The sequence below is a fragment of the Ictalurus furcatus genome, chromosome 3 (assembly GCF_023375685.1).
Source record: "Ictalurus furcatus strain D&B chromosome 3, Billie_1.0, whole genome shotgun sequence".
Taxonomy (NCBI): Eukaryota; Metazoa; Chordata; class Actinopteri; order Siluriformes; family Ictaluridae; genus Ictalurus; species Ictalurus furcatus.
This window is the reverse complement of record NC_071257.1, coordinates 8,250,319-8,275,428: the sequence shown is the minus strand read 5'-3', so window position 1 is coordinate 8,275,428 and position 25,110 is coordinate 8,250,319. Positions and strand designations below refer to the sequence as shown.

General features: G+C 38.5%; 1 protein-coding gene across 1 annotated transcript in view; it reads right to left on the bottom strand.

The window, feature by feature from the left end:
* The window catches only part of lhcgr (luteinizing hormone/choriogonadotropin receptor), a 31,895-nt gene extending 19,652 nt beyond the window's left edge, over window positions 1-12,243 (bottom strand). Inside the window, exon 1 of the mRNA XM_053620619.1 lies at window positions 11,821-12,243. Within this exon, the coding sequence (XP_053476594.1) occupies window positions 11,821-11,981 (161 nt within the window). The 5' untranslated portion in view covers window positions 11,982-12,243. The remainder of the gene's footprint in view (window positions 1-11,820) is intronic.
* Between the last annotated feature and the right edge of the window lie 12,867 nt (window positions 12,244-25,110).

Sequence of the window (25,110 nt, the reverse complement as noted above, 5' to 3'; positions counted from 1 at the left end):
TTTCATGGTTTTGATCTTTGTTTCTCGATTACTGTTTAGCCTTGTTTATGCCTGTTTGCTGATCGCCTGACCAATTGCCTGTTTTTGACCACGCTATTGTTTCACATTTTGGATTTTTCTGCCTGCCTCTCTTCAATAAAGCTCTTATCTCGCAAAGCTGCTCCACTATCTGTTTGTTGATAGCTTTGTTCTAGAGACCCAAAGTAAAATGAGGAATCTTGGAGTAATTTTTGATACCAGCCTCACATTTGATTTTTTTGTTCAGAGCACTGTGAAGGCATCCTTTTTTCACCTCAGAAATATAGCTAGAAGGTGCCCAATGCTAAATTTCTCTGTGGCTGAAAACTGATAAACTCATTTGTTGTCACTCGGCTGGATTACTGCAATGCCATTTTAGCCGGAGTTTCTCAATCCACAATCAACAAATTGCAATATGTTCAAAACTCTGCCACCAGGATCCTGATGGGATCCAGGATATGTGAACATATTACTCCTGGCTTGGCTCCACATTACTTATCTGATTTATTAATCCCTTACACCCCAAATCGCAGACTACACTCCTCACAGTGCAATTTGTTAACTGTTCCACAAACCCGTCTAAAATCTATAGGTGACAGGGTTTTTTCTGTCTATGCTCCTTCACTTTGGAACTCTCTACCTCCTGAACTCAGGGAAGCTCAGACTTTTGGCATTTTTAAAGCTCTACTCAAGACACACTTTTTTAAACTTGCATTTGACTGCAGATGTCTTTTTTTTATGATTATTTCATAATTATTATTATTATTAACGTTGTTGTTGTTCTTATTAACTTTTATATGTTTTATTTTTCTGTGTACTGCTTATTTTGTGTACAGCGCATTGAGAAGCTGCTTTTAAAGGCGCTTTATAAAATACAGATGATTATTATTATTATTATTATTATTATTATTATTATTATTATTATTATTATTATTATTATTATTATTATTATTATTATTATTAGCGCACGGTGGCTTAGTGGTTAGCACGTTCGCCTCACACCTCCAGGGTTGGGGGTTTGATTCCCACCGTGGCCCTGTGTGTGCGGAGTTTGCATGTTCTCCCCATGCTGTGTGGGTTTCCTCCGGGTACTCCAGTTTCCTCCCCCAGTCCAAAGACATGCATGGTAGGCTGATTGGCATGTCCAAAGTGTCCGTAGTGTATGAATGGGTGTGTGATTGTGTATGTGTTTGTGCTCTGCGATGGATTGGCACCCTGTCCAGGGTGTACCCTGCCTCGTGCCCAACGCTCCCTGGGATAGGCTCCAGGTTTCCCCGTGACCCTGAAAAGGATTAAGTGGTACAAAAGATTGATGGATGGATGGATTATTATTATTATTATCTGCCCTTGCATCCGTCTCAACCTCCCATTACGTGACAGCTACAATATAATAAACATGAATGATACATCTGCTCTTGAAGAAAGTTGTGTTAAACTACTCTGTTACTAAGAGCAAAAAAGTATCATTCAATTCAAGAAATAATATATATATATATATATATATATATATATATATATATATATATATATATATATATATATATATATATATATGGACTGTCACTTGACTCAAATACAGAAGTAACCGACCTCTCTTAAGAGTTTATTTTTGTCCCAAATTTACGAATCACATAGTATAGGAAATGTTTCTTTCCTATATAACACAACACAGTGGGAGCCAACATTTATTGTTATAATTGAAATGTGAGACACACAAATCATGAAAGGTGTCTTCCAAATGAGCTCATGTCAAATGAGAAAACTGTCCATGATTTTATCAAAGCTATGAAATTAGTGTAAGAAATTAGTGTCTTATTAGGGGTCAAATAATATTGTATACATCATATGCCAATAAAGAGTGTAAGAAGGAATTACAAGCACTGTCACAATCCATACTAGATTTATATAGACAATATTCTGAAGCGCCTACAGCCTACTTACTTTAAAAAAAAAAAAGAGTTGACTTGCAGACTATTTTAATCTCAATTTAATCTAAATTTACTCTTATTTACAACTCATGCAGAGCAATTAATATTTAAGACGCATGGTCTTTACTATGAGCGTGGAGACAAATCAAGCCGGCTTTTTGGCTTACCAGCTGAAATGTCCAGCTGCTTTGCGTCTTATTCCTCAGATAAAAGACTCTAAGCAAACTTTAACAAGCAGCCAAAAAAGAAATTAACAATATATTCACAAACTTTTATTCCTTCATAATATACTTCAGAATTCCCTACCAATTCAACAGATATGGAACATTTCTTAAATAATCTAGACATTCCAACTCTACAGTCAGATAAGGTAGAAGCTTTATATTTAGATGTACTCGAGCTGTAAAAAAAAATCAGTAAGATCATCATGGCAATGAGCATCCCCAGGCCCTTTTGAGTTTTATAAGAAATTTAGGGAAAAACTTGTGCCAATTCTTCTCGAGGTGTTTATAGAATCTTTGGAATCAGGTTCCATGCCACCAACGTTTTCACAAGCATCCATTTCACTCCTTCTCAAAAAAATAAGGACCTGATTTAATGTGGATCATACCGTCCTATTTCCCTTCTAAACACAGACACTAAAATTCTAGCTAAGATCTAGCTCTAATATTCACAGACTAGCTAACATCTGTATATGTATATGTATGTGTACATAAAAGTATTTGCCTGAACCTTCTCTGAGTCCAGAGATTATTATCTCTTTGGATGCCTAGAAGGTTTTGATTGAATTGAATTTCAAGCAAATTGAAATTGGCCATATTTGTTTCTAGCTTTAAAAGAAATTGTTTCAGCAACATCTGTGTGTTAAATTACTATACCACTCACCTTTGGCATCCATTCAAACCAATTATTCTCAATCTATTTCCCATTAACATGATGCACTCATCAAAGATGCACATGGTCCCTCAAAGATCGCAATGAACCTCTTTCAATACCACTGAAATCAAACACATTGTTTCAAGGAATCAAAAAAGGGGGTATTGAACATTGCATGTCTTTATACTTTATATTTTTTGCTTTATGTTAGTGATGCCATGACTAGTCGTCCCAGGATTATATTATTATTGGGTCGGTTTAGAACTTTTTTGGATTACAATTTAAATCTCAAAAAAAAAAAGTGAATGCTTTCCATTAATAATTCAGCCTTGCGGATCCAATAAGAATCACTGCCTTTTTGTTTCTCTCAAAAGGGCTTTAAATATCTTGCAATACATATGACACAATCTTTCTCTTCTTTGTTCAAAACCAATTATAAATTTCATTTTAAAAAAATGAGGGCTGAGCTGGAGAGGTGGCGTAGTCTTCCCCTTACTTCACATGGAAGAATACATTCAGTGAAGATGATAATACTTCAAGTTTCTTTATTTGTTTCAATCCTAACCAGCTTTTTGCCCAAATCTTTTTTTCTGTTCAATCAATCAGTCTATATCTTCCTTTATCTGAAAAAAATAATGTTCTTATAAATAATAAATAATAATAAATATATTCTTCAGAAGATATGTAGGTGGTTTACATGGACAGCAATAATCTAATTATTGACCTTATTCTTTGTCAAAGACAATCTTGTGATTAAGGTGTTTACATGAGTCGCTTTTAGAATATTCCTTTCATGTTCCTGTTTTACATGTTATAGAACATAGATCGATTAACAGTACACGTCATTATGTCACCACGCCACGCTGTCTGATGTTCCCTCCAGAATTTCACGTATCAACATACAGTGAGGGAAAAAAGTATTTGATCCCCTGCTGATTTTGTACGTTTGCCCACTGACAAAGAAATGATCAGTCTATAATTTTAATGGTAGATTTATTTGAACAGTGAGAGACAGAATAACAACAAGAAAATCCAGAAAAACGCATGTCAAAAATGTTATAAATTGATTTGCATTTTAATGAGGGACTGAAATCCTGCAGCGCCCGCAAGGTCCCCCTGCTCAAGAAAGCACATATACATGCCCATCTGAAGTTTGCCAATGAACATCTGAATGATTCAGAGGACAACTGGGTGAAAGTGTTGTGGTCAGATGAGACCAAAATGGAGCTCTTTGGCATCAACTCAACTCGCCGTGTTTGGAGGAGGAGGAATGCTGCCTATGACCCCAAGAACACCATCCCCACTGTCAAACATGGAGGTGGAAACATTATGCTTTGGGGGTGTTTTTCTGCTAAGGGGACAGGACAACTTCACCGCATCAAAGGGACAATGGACGGGGCCATGTACCGTCAAATCTTGGGTGAGAACCTCCTTCCCTCAGCCAGGGCATTGGAAATGGGTTGTGGATGGGTATTCCAGCATGACAATGACCCAAAACACACGGCCAAGGCAACAAAGGAGTGGCTCAAGAAGAAGCACATTAAGGTCCTGGAGTGGCCTAGCCAGTCTCCAGACCTTAATCCCATAGAAAATCTATGGAGGGAGCTGAAGGTTCGAATTGCCAAAGGTCAACCTCGAAACCTTAATGACTTGGAGAAGATCTGCAAAGAGGAGTGGGACAAAATCCCTCCTGAGATGTGTGCAAACCTGGTGGCCAACTACAAGAAACATCTGACCTCTGTGATTGCTAACAAGGGTTTTGCCACCAAGTACTAAGTCATGTTTTGCAGAGGGGTCAAATACATATTTCCCTCATTAAAATGCAAATCAATTTATAACATTTTTGACATGCGTTTTTCTGGATTTTTTTTGTTGTTATTCTGTCTCTCACTGTTCAAATAAATCTACCATTAAAATTATAGAATGATCATTTCTTTGTCAGTGGGCAAACGTACAAAATCAGCAGGGGATCAAATACTTTTTTCCCTCACTGTATATGGCTTTGTTTATGATGAATCAAGTCTTCCCCTTCATGAAGTCTTTGTCTGATTGGCCAAATTTAACATGGTGCTAAAGTGGTGGCTGCACTCATTTGCATTCATTTGAGCTTCGGTAAACCATACACCTAACCCCTACCCCAGCAACTGCAACTTAGCTAACATTTTCAGTACTTACTCAGCTATTTGCTAATTAAAGTTGTGTTGTTTGTAAATGAACAATTACTCAAAACAATAGCAATAGGTAGTAGTCTGATAAGTATTTATACAATTACAGTACTTGTGCTGTTCACACTCATTAAAGTAGTTTTCTTCCTTCATTTTACTCCAGTTAGGTTTTATGTAGATGTTGAAAAAAGACATTGGTATTGCATGAGCATAAACATTTTCTTTATATTTAAAAATGTAAAAATTAAAAGTCAATGTCTGTTTGCTAGTGATGTGCAGTCACACACTTACTCACTCACACCCATGGGCAATTTAAAGTAGTCAATTAACCTACCAGCATGTGGACAGTTGGAGGAAACTGGAGAACCTGGAGGAAATCCACACAGACATGGGGAGAACATGCGAAACTTCATTAATAACTTGAAATCATGATCAAACTGTACCTGTAACCCCAGGGGAGAGGAAGTTAACACAAATTAGACAAAACTCTAACAGGGAGCTTGTGAGTAGTCTGATAAGTACCACTTTGACTCCCTTTTGATTGCATAGAGAGTGTTCTTTGTTCTTTGAGAGAAACTACCCATGTGGTGTTTTTGCTTTGGGCACAGTTAATAATTAATTGATGTTACACTGACATTTTAACCTACCATACCATACATAATTCTTGATGGAAAGAGATTTGATGTGCTATATGAACATACATACACAACACAAATGTGTACACTCAGAAGTGACCATGTTTCTTTGCATTCAGCTGCAGATATTTTTCTATTTCATCAGTGTTGGCACATCATACATTCTCCACTTACTGAGGATTGTCATATATCAGGAAACTCTGGACCCCAGTTCCCATCAGCCACTGCACTGCACTACATGTCACATGAACACCTGCACCTGATTGACGTTTTGGTAATGAGCACACTTGTGTATATATAGCCATTGTTTGCACTGTTTCTCTGTCTTTCGTTGTCTTAGACTACCGTGTTCCCGTGTTTTGTTTCATTCAGCGTCTTTGTTTTGTTGTTTTGTTTGTTTGTTTGTTTGTTTAAATTAAACTTTTGAATATCTGTGATTGCTTCTGAACCCATACTTGAGTTGTGACAGAACGAAAGACATACGATCGGAAGCAGCAGATTGCCAGGATGGAGAACTGGAACTGGGGCGTCAGGATGCCACTGATGATCGTGGAGTACATCGCCACGCTACACCAAGAGGCGGGGGAGTACCAAGCAGTGCTACGAAAGCAGCAGGTCACCAGGAATTACCTGGCCTTCAACTCACCTCCCATGTTCACAGAGGACTACGCCATGCCAACAGGAGGGGGAGTCTGTGGTCGGGCTAATACCATCTCCCACCCTCCCTCCCCTATTATGGATTTAGTTCAGCAAGCAGAGTCAGCGGAGAACGAAAGTCAGCCTCCCTGCTCGTCTGAGGACGCCACTCAGCTTTTTGGTTCAGCTGAAGACGCGGCTCCGTGTCCTGACATACCCAATACTCCCCTCTGTTCAACAACCCTGCACTCAACGCTGCTGTGCTTTCCTGCCCAGTTGAGGTCGTCACTCTGCCTTCATGTTCAGCTGAGGACGTCGCTCTGCCTTCATGTTCAGCTGAGGACGTCGCTCTGCCTTCATGTTCAGCTGAGGACGTCGCTCTGCCTTCATGTTCAGCTGAGGACGTCGCTCTGCCTTCATGTTCAGCTGAGGACGTCGCTCTGCCTTCATGTTCAGCTGAGGACGTCGCTCTGCCTTCCTGCACCGCTGAGGATGCCGCTCCGCCTCCCTGTTTGACTGAGGAGGTCGCTCTGCTTACCTGCTCGGCTGAGGACCTTGCTCCGCTTTCCTGCTCTGCCGAGGACGTCGCTCTGCTTTCCTGCTCTGCCGAGGACGTCGCTCTGCTTTCCTGCCCCGTCGAGGACGTCGCTCTGCCTCCCTGCTCCACTGTGGACGCCGCTCAGCCTCCTAGTTTTGCTGGGGACATTTTGCCCAGGGGGCCAGGACCACCAGATGGGAGGGCGTGTATTTTTTGGGGGGGGGAACCCATCCTTGATTCGTCACAAGGATGAATAACCTGGATGGGAAGCAAGTCCATCCCAGAGTACCATTCACACATATTCATATACTCATTCACATCTACAGTCATGTGAAAAAAATAAGTACACCTCATGGAAATTGTTGGCATATTTGGACAAGCAAACATTTGATTGTCTTTGAAAAAGTGTCTATTAATAAAGTTGATATACTTGAACAAAACTACAAGGAAAATTAGCTTTCAATCATTTATTCAATAGAAATATCAATAGATGTGATATTCTTATGTGGAAAATGCAAGTACACCCTTGGCCTCAGATGTTAGTGTTTCCCCCTTTAGCAGAAATTACCTCTTGTAGGCATTTTGTATAATTGTCCACCAGGCTTGCTGGAATTTTTTTTACCACATTTCCATGCAATATTCTTTCAGTTGCAAGATGTTTGAGGGTTTTCATGCATTTGCTGCCCGTTTCAAATCCCCCCACAACATTTCAATGAGGTTCAAATCCGAGCTTTCACTACGCCATTCCATAACCCTCTGTTTCTTTTTTTGAGCCATTCCTTGGTGGATTTGCTAGTGTGCTTAGGATCATTATCCTGTTGAAAGGTCCACTTTCGGTTCAACTTCAACTTTCAGACAGATGGCCTCACATTATCCTCAAGCTCTCTTTGATATGATGGAGAATTCATAGTTGAATCAATGAATGCAAGCTGTCAAGTCCCTGAGGAAGTGAAGCAACACCAAACCATAACATTTCCACCACTGTGCTTCACAGTTGGTATAAGGTGCTTCTCCTGAAAAGTTGTCTTTGGTCTGCAACAAACATGTCTGCTGTTACGGTGGCCAAACAACTCTATCTTTGATTCATTCTTCCAGAGCATATTATTCCAAAAGTCCTGGTCTTTGCCTATGCTCATTGACAAACTGTAGTCTTGCAAAGGATTTTTCCTGCCATGCCTTCCATGCAGGTCAAATTTGTGCAAACTCTTTCTGATTGTAGAAGCATGTACTTTGACTTGAACAGTTGCAAAACTTACTAGCAGATCCACCTGCACTCCCTGAGCAGGTTCTACTCACTGGCACCAAATTTTGTACACCTGATTCTAATTTTATGGATTTGAAGGTGTGATAAATGTAGGGGTGGACTTACTTTTTCCATGTGACTGATCTGTTTTTTGTTCATTTAAATTGTGAAAATTACTACAAAATGTCAATTTTATATGTCATTTGATAGAGGTGTATCATCTTTATTAATAGGCACTGTTTCAAAGAGGATCAAATGTTTGCTTGTCCAAATATGTCAAAAAAAGCCAACAATTTCCATGGATTTTTTTTTTACTTATTTTTTTTATATGACTGTAGGTGGAATTTTAGAGTAGCCAAGCTACCTTCCAGTATGTCTTTGTGAGATGTAAGGAAACTAGAGAACATGGAGGAAACCTATATGGATGTGGAAATGCCACACAGACACTAACCCAAGCTCAGGATACCCACTGTTCCACTGTGCCACCCCCACAGGTTGTTAAACCATCAACTCTTCCATTGTAGCAGAGCTGTCTTCAGAACTATATAACCTGGTAATTTTGCAGATGAGCTCTGTAACCGGTGACAGTATAGATGCAATATGACTGCCACTAGGGAGCGAATTCCAAGGTTGTCTGCAGTGAAAAGGCAGCATGACGAAATGAATATGAGCTGTTTGGTAAATTCACCCATTAAAAATTTTGCATGTTGTACTCATTTATGTGTATCGTTAATTTGTCTGATGGCCTTGACTGATTCTTATCAAGGCTCAAGGTTTTGGGTGTATCAGAGAGAGGAGATGATTTAAAGCTCTCAAGGACATGAAGCACATACATTCCTCACTCTCACCAGGCACTACCTTTCATACATCACTAACAAGCTAGATCCTGAGGACAGCCAGAGATGTATTCAGTTTTGGCAAAACAACTTGACCTCTCTCCACCAGATACTTTTTTTTTCTTACACAAGTCCACAACTCCATTTCTGCTCCTCCTCAAAAGGAAAAGAGGCAAGCAATATATATAAAAAAGACACAAGGCTTTTTCTAAAAGGAGAGAATGGCTTGAAATAGAATTTCAAAGCTAGCAAGAACCAAAAGTGAACACGTCCCGCAACATGTGCCAAATTAAGAAGGTGTGTGAGGATGGTAACGGTTCCATGAGTTGCTGTATCGACAAGCTAGTTGACAGCAAGAAATGTTAGCTACTGTCATTAATATACCTCTGTGGAAATAAAAGCCATAATGGCTGCAAAGGACCTCCAATCTGCAAATCAACAAACTCCAACTTGCTCATTATGACAAATTTCAAACCACTGTCAGGCCAGTGACACAATCTTGTATGGTGGCTGCAAGGATGAAACCTATACTGTTACTTTTAACCACAGATTTAAGAAAAAAAAAAAAACAAATTAATAAGTGGATTACCTTTGTTGTTTTTGTTCTTCCTATTGAATAACTCCCAACAAAAGGAGGCTCATGAGCAGGTACTATGTTTTTTACAATTACCTGCTAAGTGCAAAAATAAGTATAAGCATCATTGTGTAATTATATTTGTCAAACATTAATACTCAACTAAATAACCTGCACAAACAATTTTTTAAAAGTTGATCAGCCTACTATAATTATTAGCGTTTCAAAACATTATTACATTTTTGAGGTATCATGTGTTGAAATGATGAGGCCAGTTTTCCAGTGTGTAATACGAGGTCCATCTTGTATGTCACTATACTGTGCTGATATTTTGGCCATTGCAGTAAGCTTATTGTTCAGGGCACCCATGAAAAAGAAGCCCTATCAAAATAGCTTGCACTGAAACTGATACCCAGATGACACACAGCTCCTTTGAACAGTGTTACTGGGATGATTGTGTTCTCACAGCACTAGCACTAACATAAAAGACTAGTACTAACATGAAGGACTGTTCAGTGCTCATGAGGTTTCACTGTGTTCCTCCTAAAGTATCTTTTTACTACTACTACTAATACTACTACTATTAAAACTACACATACACACACACACACACACACACACACACACACACACACACACACGTCTATTTCTATTCAAAAGAAAGGGCCTTTTCGAGGCTCTTTTATTTTATAACAAAATATTTTTAAATGTCTTTACCTTTTCTTTAACGTTCTAGCACGCAAACATGTACATGATGTCTTTCTTTTGAATGTTTTGGCATTTGTATGTATAAGAAAACAATAGGAGAGGATGAGCCATAGCAAAGGTAAGATGTAAATATAGGAATTGGAAAGTATTTTGGCCAATCTTGAAAACTCCCACACAACGTTCATAATGTGATTAAGGTGTTTACATGTCACCACTACACGTCCATAATGCGACTAAAACAGGAGTACTCCACCTGTCTTAATTAGATTATTGCTTACTTCGATTATGACCTTAATTAGATTAAGGTAAATAAAAATTGCTGTTTACATGGTAGTTTCGTAATTAGAGTATGGTCTTAATCGGATTAAGAGTGGATTATTGTTGTCCATGTAAACGCAGCTACTGAGAATCCAGGCTATCGACAAGAGACCCATCAAGAGAGACACAATCACACACTGCATGCAGCCCCTCCCCCTTTGTGTCACTGTGCTCCCCCATTTCACCCAAATATCCCGTGAGACTGGGCCTCGTGTGGATGGAGCTTCACAACACCCAAATATCATGGTCAGATAAACAACTCAAACATGTCCACCGGGTCCTTCAGCGCCTCCTGCAGCACCCGCTGTACATGAAGGGCGAGAAGCGTGAACTCCACCAACACACCATTTGATTCCTGGGTTATGTGATCAGCCCAGAGGGAGTGTCCATGGACCAGTCGAAGGTGGCTGCTGTCGTCGACTAGCCCACGCCCCAGACAATCAAGGCCCTACAATGACTCATTGGTTTTGCGAAATTCTAGTGTTTTTGCCTAGTCCAGTTTGCTGATCGCCTTACCAGAACTTGCTTTTGACTTTGAACTTGCCTAGTGTTTTGGATTGTTTGCTTGAACTCTCATTAAAGCTGCACTACCTGCAACTGCATCTGTCTCAGCCTCCATTGCATGACATCTATTTGTATTACTCTAATCTTATGACAGAAAACACTACATCAATTTGACTATATTCAAGATATATTTGTTGCCGTGCAGAGCATACCACTATCAGCAAAATTTACCGAGAGTCAGCTTTAGTTACTGTGAGAATGTCTGGATCAGATAAGTGTATCATGTCTATAATGAAAATAATAGGACCATTGCTTAGATAACTGCAATTTAATTTGTACTCTTATACATGAGCTGGGATGTTTGAGAAGAAGCAACATTAGCTAGTTGTTCTGTAAAGGAAAAGATCAAACCTGAGTGGGTCAGGTTGAGCCCCTGGCATATTTATGGCATATATAATACACTAAAGTATGTTAGGGATAATTACCAGACTGCATCTGTGTAATAAAATATTTTATTATTTTAAGTTACAGTTCAGTATGTATGGTTTATTAATTCAGTCTTGGGTGCAACAAAGTTTTGTTCCAAAATATTTTATCTCAGTTGAATAAGTTGTCACAACTTATAGGTCAATGTTGTATAGAACACTAGACATTTAAGATAACATCATCTCCAACATCTAGATGTGTTGTGTTCAAACTGGATAAATTACAACTTTTTCTAATCCTGAAACGATTATTTTAACCGATCCATTGCTCATGTCTCTGAGATGATAGCTCGGTCTCACTGACGAGACACCAGTGAATATGTCTTCATAATATTCGCCCCACAGTTTTCACTTACAGTCTGCCGAATGCGCCGCGCTGTTTCTGCGCCGTGGCTTCAGTCGCGCTGTTGCAGCTGATGGTCTTGATGGCGCACCGGCACATCTCCGGACACACAAAACGCAGACAATCACACTGCCACATCATTAAGATTAAGACGCAAAGCATTGATGTCCTCATTGTGTATGCTTGTCTCCCGTTTTTATCGATCAATACCCTTTCTTGACTGGGTAACGCACAAAGGTGCGAGCGCGCACTGGACAGTTAAATTAGTTCATTTCCATATCTCCTCTACAGACAAAGTGAATCATTAAAGGAAAAACAGGCGTATAAGACGTCGGGTGTACTGTTACAATAGTATTTGAAAAGTGGGTAGCGAGAGAGAGAGAGAGAGAGAGAGGGAAAGAGGCGATCTGATGCGCACTTGGGTAGAGTGTGGACAGGAAATGCATTGCGCTCCCCCTGGTGAGTCGAGTCGAACAGATTGAAACAAATTGACTCAATGATCATTGAACATGAGTACATGAGAACATGAGTTTTTTTAAACCACAAGACTTTCCATTGGCGCCATTACTTTGGGAATGAATCAACACTCTAAAAAAGACACTGGGTATATACAGGACAGAACACATTTTGGGCAAAACTATCCAATCAAGTTGGGTTGTTCATTTTTGTACCCCTGCAAATGGGTTGTTTTTCAACCCAAAGGATGGTTTCATTTTTTTACAAAAACGCTGGGTTAATTTTATTTCATAAATGGGTTAATATTTTCAGGTTTTTTTTTTTTTTTTTTTTTTTACCCAAATATACCACATTATAAACAAATATATCAACATGGTACCTCCTTTATGTATACACAAGAAGGTGTTCAGAAATATATTGCTAGAGCTGCTAAAGTGGTGTTTATATATAGACTTTAAATTACTCAGATAAGTCATATATTTAAGACTAAAACATCCACACACACAAAAACACCAAAAAACACAACAACTGAGTAACCAACTTATGATCCAGTGGGCATTACAAACAAGTAAGCCAAAGGTAACGAAGACTGTAGTGCATTTAGTGCAATATAAAATGGACTGTTATAGCATATTTTTGCTTTTTCTAGTGTACAGTAACAGTTTTATGAATAAATATATTGTACACCTCACCCCACAGTATAATTTGCAACCATTTTCTAACACAATCTGTACAGTATTGATGGTTTATCTGAAGGAATGCAGCATAAGAATTTCATTATACAGTGTACAATTGAACATGACAAAGAGTTCAAGGTGTTGACTCGGCCTCCAATTTCCCCTGGTCTCAATCTGATCAAGCAACTGTGGGCTGTGCTGGACAAATCATTTATGGAAGCTCCATCTCGTAATTTACAGGACTTAAAGGATCTGCTGCTAACGTCTTGGTGCCAGATACCACAGCACACCTTCAGAGGTCTTGTGGAGTGCATTACTTGATGGGTCAGAGCTGATTTGGTGGCACATGTTGGACTTACACAATATTAAGCAGATGGTTTTAATGTTATGGTTGATTGGTGTATATCAATTGAATGAGCTCTGTTTATCATCCAATCATTTCAGTTCAGCATGCAATCAAGTTCATCAATATAAAAAAACTATCACGAATTTGTGATGTGCAGAGACATTCACATGCACGCGTGCTACATGGATCACATATCAGTGTGAGTCTGAAAATGGTTAAGCCTCCAGTCTGCAGTGTCGACTTTGAGGATATGTGCCTCTGACCCTACATCACTGAAATGTTTCAATATGCTGGAGTGGACAAAAACCTATATAAAATGAGGTGACATTGGCGTTGTCCTGCTCTGGATGCCAGCATATGTTACTCCAAAATATGTATATATCTTTCTGCATTAATGGTGCCCCCACAAATGTGCAAGTTACCCATGCCATGGGTACTGACACACCCCCATACCATGACAGATGCTGGCTTTTGGACCTGACATTTATTACAGCTTGGATGGTCCTTTTCCTCTTTGGCCCAGAGAACACAACGGCTGTTTTGTCCAAAAACTATTTGAAACGTTGGCTCCTCGGGCCACAAAACACGATTCCCCTTTGCTACTGTCCATCTCAGATGAGACCGAGCCCAGAGGAGTTGGCAGCTCTTCTGGACAGTGTTGATGTAGGGCTTCTACTTTGCATAGTAAAGCCTTAACTTGCATCTGTGGATGCAGTGGCGAATGGTGTTGAATGGCAAAGGTATACCAAAGTATTCCCGAGCCCATGTCATGATATCCATTACAGACTCCTGACGGTTTTTAAGACAGTAACGTCTGAGGAATCGGAGATCATACGCATTCAGAAGTGGTTTTGGGCCTTGCCGTTCACGCACCGAGATATGACCGGATTCCTTGAATCTTTTAATTATATTGTGCACTGTAGAATGTGAAATGCCTAAAATCCTACCGATTTGTCTTTGGGGAATGTTATTCTCAAAGTGTTGGATTAATCGCTGATGCATCTGTTGGCAGATTGGTGAGCCTCAACCCATCCATGCTCTTGAAAGACTAGGCCTTTGTTGGAGACTCCTTATATACTATGATTAGACGATTGCCTCACCTGTTTCACATCACCTTCTTATTTCAACTTGCCACATTGCTATAAGTCCTAAATTGCCCCTGTCCCAACTTTTTTGGAACGTGTTGCATGCATCAATTTCAAAATAAATGTTTATCTTCAAAAAACTATGCAGATGATTAGGTAAAACATCAAATAACTTGTCGTTATACATTTTTTTGTTTAAATACAAGTCAAAGTACATTTACAAATCACTCCTCTTTGTTTTTATTAGCATTTTCCATACTGTCCCAACTTTTTCGGAATTGGGGTTGTAAGACTATGACTCATTATCTACACTTCACTTAGGTATAAATATATGGTTCTCACTACTTTTTCACCTTTTTGTTTATAAATAACTGTAACTGGGCATAAGCATATGCAAACTAAGCAGCTGATTGGGGCCCAAATTTCATACAATCAAAGACGATGTTCATTAACATGAATGCACCCTACAAACTCAGCGCAGATAGAATCTTGTCAGAAATGTACTATTTAGATGGAATAAATCTCTAGGGATGTAATTCCCCCAGATTGTGTCAACATAAATTATTTAAATTGATTTCATGTGGGCTGAATGTAAGAAATTAATGTAGGAGAAAAGGCATCTTTGGGTTTTGCGCCAAGTGGCTGTCCACATCTGCTTAGGCCATGTTGACCTAGACTAAGACACTATTTGTTTTCACTCCAACGCCTGGTGTGTTTCACAGATAAGCAAAGAGATGCCATATAACCATGGACTACATGAGGATTTTTAGCTGACAATGTAGCTGATGCAACTAAAACACATAAGGAGGTCACTTGTAAATATCCTACATAAAAATTCACATTGAATGCTTTTATTAATAGTTTTCACATGACGTCACATTCTTATAGGACTGCCCACCTGGAGGGCAAAACACGGCTTTCTTCCACTGCTTGCCAGTTATTTTTACCAGATCTGTTTAGCCAAAATGGCGGATAGTTGTTGCTCATTTGGATGCACTAACAGTTTAAACAGTAGGAATAGTTTACCTGGCATTGAAAATAATGTTTTGATTGGATTTATGTCATGTCAACCTAACCGAAATATTACTGTCCTAGAACGCGGATGATAGTGAACCTGAAACTAACGTTAGCTAATTAGTACTCACTTTTACCAAACGGCAGCATTACTGACCCATCCAGATTGAAAATACAGATAACTGTCTGAACTTATGTACGCTTTTATCATGGCAGCAGTGTAAGAGGTTGGATTCTCCACAAGCTGTATGTAAACATCGCCAAAGTGGAGCTCTGGCAGGGACTTAGCTGTTTTCAGTTATTGAAATACTGTGGCGGATGCTGTATATGGATTGCAGGTGTCCAAAACTTGCAGCTTGTACAAATACCTTTGTTTTTCTTCTTTTGAGAGGTGATCAAAATATTTGTGGCTTCAAACAGATGGCAAATTGACAGGCCTGTGCTGCAGTTCCATGGAGTGTCCAGTCCTGGCTGCCATTTTGGAACAATGTTTTGCCCTCCAGGTCTCCGTGCCATGAATTGGTTTTACAAGCCTCATGATGTAGTCATCTGATTGGTTCCAAATGGTTACACACACACACACACACACACACACACACACACACACACACACACACACACATTTATTTGCAGAGAGTGAACAAATTGTCCAGAACAACAGATTGCTGAAAGCATTTACATGCACAATTGATAAAGTGTTTCCATTCAAAGCAATTTCTGGAATATTAGTGTGGTACCTGAATTTCCAGGTCTACATTTGTATATTGCTATGTCTCCCAATAGTTTTTTTCTAATAATAAGTGTTTTATCATCTTATGTGATAAGATATTTATCAGGACATAGTCAGGTAGGGGTTGAGCTGATTGCATTGTGGATCTGTAGGCACGTGTTATTTGACAGCTTTAAGTCCAATGATTTCCATCCTTTGACACTAAACTATTTTCAGATCAGCTTGACTGAGGGATTAAAGCCCCAGGGAGCCTAAATCTGTGAATTGTTCTAAAAAGTACACATGCAGAGAGAATTCAGGACTGGATCCCAAATTATTTTGAAGACTCAATAAGAGGCCAAAGTAGCAATGACACCTTTGGTGTACTTACATTCTGTTTAGTAGAGTATCATACAGTTTGAAATGCATCCAAAATGGTCCACTTTTGTTATTGTGTTCTCAGTATTTATTGTATACTTCAGTATAACTGTTATACCAGATGAAGGAACACAACTTCTCTCCATTACAAAGAGCAGATAGTTTTATCTAGCACACTAACTTTTGCTGGTTGTGAACCTATGACGCTTTGTTTATGAAGCCTGCAGAGTAATAAGACCCGCTTCATAGTTAAAATACCACAAATGCCGAATGTGTACTACACCAATTGCTAATTTCTAATATGTTGTGTTATTCGTCCATTCTTACTCGAGTTAAATGTTAATTTTGTTGCTTTATATACTGTATTTTGGTTTAAAGGTTGGCTAGCAATGTTACAAGTAGTTTGCACTTTACAAATTGACAGTTGCCCTCATAAGCACTCACATTTACCTATATCATATGTTATCAAATAAATGCAAACATTTGCAGTAGCTTGCAAAAAGATTCAACTCACCTGGAACTGATCAGATGTGTTTGAATAACAAATGATAAATACATGTATTCTTCCTGTCAGTATTTTAACTGCAAACTCATGTCAATTTAAGTCAAAATTAATTAACTGGAAAAATGCTGCTTGCATAAGTATTCAACCTCACAGGTTCCAGAAGTTCCAGATGAAAGCTATTGTCTAAATGAGGGGGGAATTGACTTATAATTGAAACCTCACCTGTGAAATATTAAAACAGCTCACATTTTCTCATATTAATTCATATTAATACTATTTGAGTCATTTCTGATCTGTACAATGTAGCATGTGAAAGTGTAGCCTATCATACTGTAATTTGTAGTCTGTAACATTTTGATTGAACAATAATGGCAATTATCTTGTGCAATCGTCCTGGTGTACCTATCAATTGTCTTCTGACTTGGTGAGGATAATCAAGACTACAAATAAAGTTACTACAATAAAGCAAGGTTTAGGTGTATTTTGCAGATAGGCTACTCTGTACTGTTTGTACTGACTGCATATCCTCCTGATCCTATTCTATGGTTTGTCATGAAACATTTTGTTCTCAGCAGCTGCTCAACCTAAAAGGAGTTGAAATTGTAGAGCTTGTACCTGTGAGTGGTTACCTAGTTGAGAAATAAGTGTTTAACTTGATTTTCTTGATAAATAGTCCAGGTAATTAAATTAAATATATTTGTGCAGTTTTTTTTCAGTGGATATTTGTTAACTCATCTGGCCATAATAATGGCCAGCAAAAATTGTGTAGCGCAAAAGCCAATTTATATCTATGTCTTTCATTCACATTCAGTTCACTTGGCAAGTTGCACAAACTGCTTAGCAACAAATCCAGATCCTACTCATAAACACATTTTTTTTTTAAATGAAGAGGCGATTTTACTAGTTTATGCACTCCCAGAGGCATTTCACTCACAAGAATGTGTCTGACCCTTTATAAATGTAGCATTATGCTGGAGTCGCTCCCAGGTGCCAGATCCATAAATTCAAGGTTTGTAACCCAAAAGAAGACCAGTTTGTTGGGTAGTAGCCACAGAGGGCCCACCAGTAACATCAAGAGCAGGCAGAACAATTGGCCTGGTTGCATAGATTGTCATAGCATGTGCTGAAGAGTGAAAAACATCAGTGACAGCAGTTGGAAAAAAAAAATCCTTTCAGCATTCTGGCTGAAAGCCTCCATCTTTGCTCTCTCTGTGAACCATATTGGGCAATGATTTGTCCGTCTGTTTGCAAACAGTTTGACTTACACTCTGCTTAAGCATTCCAAGTTAACTGACCCACCTTGTTAATTTGCCAATTCCCAGTCACAGGATTGTGTATAGCTCATCTGCTATGTGATTGCACTGGCCAGGTAAGTAAGTAGACAGCCCTAAGGTGTGCATCTGCCCAGTACAATTGTAATGTAGCCACATGTGTGTCCCAGTCACACTGTAACAAATGGCATGAGTGATCAGATCCAGGGCTGGCTCTAGCATTTTTGGGCTATTTTAGTTTAGGCTCTCCTCACCAGAAATACTTCATTACAGCACCCTCCTGTGGTAATAGTGATAGAATGGAGAGAATGTACAACTGCATTTAACTGTAATATGTCCATAGGATAAACAACATAATATAGTTTTGCATAATCCTAAAATGATTCCCTCTTGATTAGAGGGAAATGTTTTTTTCACATGCATTTCACATGCATGAATCCTTTCTGCAAATTAAATATAATGTTTGTTTGTTTCAAATTGTTTCTCATTCATAACTTTAAAATGTCATTATCCAATAATTACTATTTAAACAACACAGTGCTTGCATACAGTACAGGTAAGTGCAAAAGTTTGCATTCAGAATATGCAATAGAATGCCAAGGATGTCAAGACATTAACATGAAATGTGTGTATATCCTGTAATAAGAATCAGTTCAAAACTTTGGGCAAAATCATAATGAAAATTGACTATATCTCGTATTCATTTTATTGTAAGTATATGCAAACTACTATACTTTAAAATACTTGCTGCTGGTATTTATTTTAACATCTACATTCAGCATAATAGCAAAAATATTTTTGGTAATATATACCTATTCACGTGTGGGGAGTGAAGGCTAGCCTGTCTGGTCCGATCCCACATAAGAGCTACTGTAGCATAAATTGCTGAAAAAGTTCATGCTGGTTATGACAGAAAGGTGTCAGAACACACAGTGCATCGCAGCTTGCTGCATATGGGGCAAACTGGTCAGAGTGACCATGCTGACCCCTGCCCACCGCCGATGGGTGCGCACGTGAGCATCAGTAATGGACCATGAAGAAATGGAAGAAGGTGGCCTGGTCTGATGAATCACCTGGCATTCATGTGGATGTGACTTGTGGAGGTTAATGGCAGTGGCCTCTTTCAGCAGTATACTGTGCCCTGCTACACTGCAAAAATTGGCAACTTACAGCACTTAAAGTATCTGCTGCTAATGTCTTGGTGCCAGATACCACAGCAAACCTTCAGAGTTCTTGTGGAGTCCTTGGGAAGAGCAAAAGGCTAATCAGTGTCAACATTTAAAGTTTATTGCAGGAAGAGGATTTTGGGCCAGATGACTACATGCTGATGTGAAACACTTAAACCATGTTGAATTAAAACAAAGAGTGCTCATTTTATAAAGACTGTAACTTCAACACTCTATGTGTTAAATCAACACTGGGGATTTTGCTATGTAACCCACGTTTAAGTGTGATCTCTCTCTGTCTATCAGACTGTGAAGTGAGTGGATGTGTGAGCCTGCAAGTGAAAGCTCAACATCAAAGTACCCTGATCAAGCTGGAAAGACACAAGTACTGTTTTGTTTTGCTGTTTTGTTTGCAGGCACTATAAGTATCACTTGTATGCAGTGTATGCAGATCTGAGACATAGCCATTATGAAACACATACCTAATCAGTCACATTTCTTTTTCCTCAGTAGAAAGATCAAACAACACATTTGACCCCATTCAAAACTGTACATAGTGCAGTTCACTACTGATCAGAACACACACCATAGATTCCATTCCCCCTCCACACCTCAAAGTTAGCATCAGGACCTGCCCAGCCAAGATTGAGCCAGAAGCCGATGGGGCAGCCTCTCCAGCCAAACTCAAGCCTCACTGATTACTCTCATCTGTCTTGTAATTAATTAATTAGTTCTGGTTTCTTTGTCAAGATTTTGTTGTGTTTCACCTCAGCTGTTCTGAGTATTATTTATGTGTATGCTCCTACTGTTGTTTTTGATTGTGAATGATCCTTGTTTCCACTTTGTTTGTTTTGTTTGTGTTTTCTTTAATAAAGCCCTGCCCTTGCATCTGCTTACCAATATCTGGCAACAATAAGGTCAAATGAGTTGTTCACACATCCCTGGGACAGGATTGAGTAGAGGTACATGTTGTGAAAAGGGAACAAAATGTTTGCAGCATTGAAGGGCCTTAAAATCCATTGCCTTCATTCATTCCTAAATGGAAAGAACTATTGAGACTCTTCCTCTTCCAACTGAGATTCACCCAGTGAACTATGCAAGCAGGAGAGAAAGAGGTTTATTCGGGGAGGTGGGAAAGTACATGAAGGTCACTCTGACGGAATTCTAGAGGTCTTATGTGGAGAGGAGATCTTGATGACACGATTCATCAAGCCATAATGGTAGCATGGCCAGACAATATTTACATGACAGCTTGCTTGTAGTTTAACAAAAGACACTGAAAAAACTGCTTAGTCGTTAGAAACAATATTCTGTGGTTTGATTGGCTTGAATACAAAGCATTAAAGGATACCAGGCATTGCTCACCACCTAATTTCATCCTTATGGTGAAGCTTGGTGGTGGCAGCATCAGTCTCTGGTGATGTTTTTCAGGAGCAAGGACTGGGAGGCTTGTCAGGATTGAGGAAAAATGAACATATCGAATTACAGAGACATCCTTGAGGAAAACATGCAAAAAAGTCCACAAGACCTCAAATTGGGGCAAAGGTTTGCACTGACAGGATGCAGGATTTTATGCACTGTACTGCTGCCGCATGATTGGCTGATTGGATAATTGCATGAATGACCAGGTGTTCCTAATAGTGTCAAGTGAGTGTAATGCACTCTAGAGCAATATGTAAAATGTGTAAAAATGCCATGTAAAATGAAAATTCATTCCCTCCAGGATTTCGTGATTTTGCAAACGCAGAAATTAATGCAAAATCAAGCAAACTGCAATATTTGGAGGAGCTTGCAATTTAAAAAAAAAATTAGTATAGATTTTCCACATATTTGGGCCAAGATGTGTCATGTGACATCATCACAATGCACATTCAGCCAAAGCTCTCTTCAATTCACATGCACCAAACAATTCAAGTAGTTTTCGGAAAAAAAAAAAAAAAAAGCACAAAAGAAAAAACCACAGTGTTAATATTTTGCTGATACCGGCCTCAGAATTAAATTCTTGGACCCATGCTGCAGTTACCTTGACAGTACCGAGCTCAGGAAGAAGTCACACAGACAGAGTTCGGTGAAAGCTTCTTAGTTTAATACTGATATAGGCAGAGTATATATACAGAAAAGGAGGAAGAGGGTGGGGGTCTGACAGTTAGATCATTGTTTTACTTAGCTAGGAACAATTCAATTCAATTCAATTCAATTTTATTTGTATAGCGCTTTTTACAATAGACATTGTCTCAAAGCAGCTTTACAGAAATATCAACATGGTATACAGATATTAAAGGTGCGAATTTATCCCAACTGAGCAAGCCACTGAGTGGCGACGGTGGCAAGGAAAAACTCCCTAAGATGTTTTAAGAGGAAGAAACCTTGAGAGGAACCCGACTCAGAAGGGAACCCATCCTCATCTGGGTAACAACAGATAGTGTGAAAAAGTTCATTATGGATTTATATGAAGTCTGTATGGCCTTAGGAGCAGCCGTAGTCCCAGCAGTCTGGAATTAGAGAAGATTTGAGCTCCATCCAGAGGCAGAAAGGATCTGGATCTCTAGTATCTCCATAAATTCATGTGGGGCTCGGCGAAAGGAGAGAGGGAGAAAAAAGATTATTATGACTGCGAAGTAGTAGAACAGAATCTAGTCAGGGTAGGCTTGAGTAAACAAATACGTTTTAAGCCTAGACTTAAACACTGAGACTGTGTCTGAGTCCCGAACACTAATAGGAAGACTGTTCCATAACTGTGGGGCTCTATAAGAGAAAGCTCTTCCCCCTGCTGTAGCCTTCACTATTCGAGGTACCGTCAAATAGCCTGCATCTTTTGATCTAAGTAGGCGTGGCGGATTATATAAAACCAAAAGGTCGCTTAGATATTGTGGCGCGAGACCATTTAGTGCTTTATAGGTTAATAAAAGTATTTTATAGTTAATGCGAGATTTTACTGGGAGCCAATGCAGTATTGATAATATCGGTGTGATATGGTCGTACCTTCTAGTTCTAGTTAGGACTCTAGCAGCTGCATTCTGGACTAACTGGAGCTTATTTATATTCCTACTGGAACATCCAGACAGTAAGGCATTACAGTAATCTAATCTAGAGGTGACGAATGCATGAACTAGTATTTCCGCATCATGTAGTGACAATATGTTTCTTATTTTAGAAATATTTCTGAGATGAAAGAAGGCTATCCTAGTAATATTATCTACATGAGCATCAAATGATAGGCTGGAGTCAATAATCACTCCAAGGTCTTTAACTGCTGCACATGATGAAACAGAAAGACCATCCAGAGTAACCATGTGATCAGAAAGATTACTTCTAGCTACACGTGGGCCTAATAAAAGTATTTCTGTTTTATCAGAATTAAGTAGAAGGAAGTTAGTTAACATCCAATGTCTAATGTCCTTTACACAATCCTCAGCTTTACTAAGCTTCTGAACAGAGAGCTTATTGTGTCAGAACAGGGACAGGGACTTCTGTGTACTCAGATAAGAAGATGCACAGGCTATCAGAGAGATAGAGATCAGAGAGAACAGACAGAGAGCATGCCTATGTGATGTGCAACTTATTTACACAGCAAAATCATATCACATCATTTTTTGACCGCAGCAATCACAAAAAACTCAGTGAAATCCTGTACGGTCTGAAAATTTGAAGGCATCTGAATTCTTTCTGAATGCACTCTATGGCAACCATAATATGTTTTGTATTAGAAGACCACTGCTAATGCAAAAAATGCTTTCTTAATTAAATGGAGTATATGTAAGGCCAAAGAAACGTGGAAAAGTAAAATAATGAGGGATGACCTTATCTATTTATTTATTTATTTATTTAAATTGAACAGATAAAATCTACAGAAGTGTGGTCATACTCAGCAATTAATTTACATCTAATTTACAAATTATAAGCTGTTCTTCTTCCTAAATGCAAAAAATTCAGAAAAGTCTGAAAAGTTTTAACCAAAGTTATCTAAAACAAAGCAAACAAAAGGGTCCGCAGAAATCTATTCAAAATTAAATTGTTTTTTTTTTTTTAAACTCTAATACATTTCTTGCTCTTTATTTGAATCTTTAGGTTGAACTATGCAAAAGTGGGACCGTTTTTGATAGATTCACCATGGCACAATGACAAAAGCTTTATACTTTTTATGCTAGTTTTTTGTAAAGACTCAACCCTCCTAAATGTAAATTTGATATAGCATTAATTCGATAAAAGAGCATTTTCAGATAAAATGGGACAGATAATCAGCAAAAGTGGGACAGCAATTTTAAGTTAATAAAAATATGTTTGCTACAACTGATTTGTTACAAAAGTTTTATTTAGAACAATAAGGTATTTAAGAACATTTTACAAAGGGACACACTGTCAGAAAATATTTAATATTTGAAAAGTATATGAGCCTATACAATCATAAAAATGGTTAAAATATCTATAAAATATTTTGATTTAGAATTAATTTACCTCGCCTAAGATTTCGTAAAAATTAAAAATATAAACAGGTAATACATATTGAATAATGCCCACAACGATGTTATCAGGCACATGAAAACATTTTTACCAGTGATGAAGACCCTTGTGGTAATCATTAATGGCTATTAAAATTGATTGGCTCCTGGTATTTAAAGGGCTATATCTAGCATGAAATGTATATTTGTCCCATTTTACCTGGCGTCCCACTTTTGCTGAACTCACCCTATGAGGAATTTCCAAATATATATATATATATATATATATATATATATATATATATATATATATATATATATATATATATATATATACACATACATACATACATACATACATACATATACACACACACACACAAACATATATATATATATATATATATATATATATATATATATATATATATATATATACTGCAGCTCTGTCATGACGACTCAGGCAGCTCAGCTTGCACTAGTATACAGTAAAAGAACAAATGATGAATATATGAATGAATAATAAAGTGTATTTTTATTTAACCAAGCGTTTTTCATTGAAATGCCGTTTTCCATTTAGCTATGATCTGACTCTGGAGCAGAGCAGAGAGATATACGTTCAACATACGTTGAATTTTTTCTTGAAAATGCCTCTAGTGAAAAGCCATATCAGTGATCAGGTGAAGGAGCAATGGCCAACTATACACCAAATCATGCAGTGTTCATCATGTCTTGATGTACCTTTCAAGACATAAAAAAAAGTATTTCATAAGCAGGAGTCTGTGCATCAGAGAGATATAGCCACCAGAGCAAAGGTGCTGCTTTCTAACATTCCATCTGCTTGTTGAAAAATATACGCTATAGCAGGGGTTCTTTACGTCAGGTCTGAAGATGCATTGCATTGCATTAATTGACATTTGCTTCAAACAGATCCAGACCATGGAGCTCTTGATGATTCACCAGTTGGTGTTCAGATTAGAAAAAATGAAAGTCTGCTGGGTTTGGACTTGGTTTGAGAACCTACATTGTAATATGTCCACCATATGGCCAAAAGTTTGTGGACACATGACCATCATGCCCATATGTGGGCCTTCCCCAAACTTTTGCCACAAAGATGAAAGCACACAATTGGCTAGAGCAGTGGTCACCAAGCCTTGAGATCTACCTTCCTGCAGGTTTCATCTCCAACCAAAATCTAATACACCTCTTTTAGTTGACCAAGAACTTCTTAAGGCAATGATTAGAAGGTCATGTGGG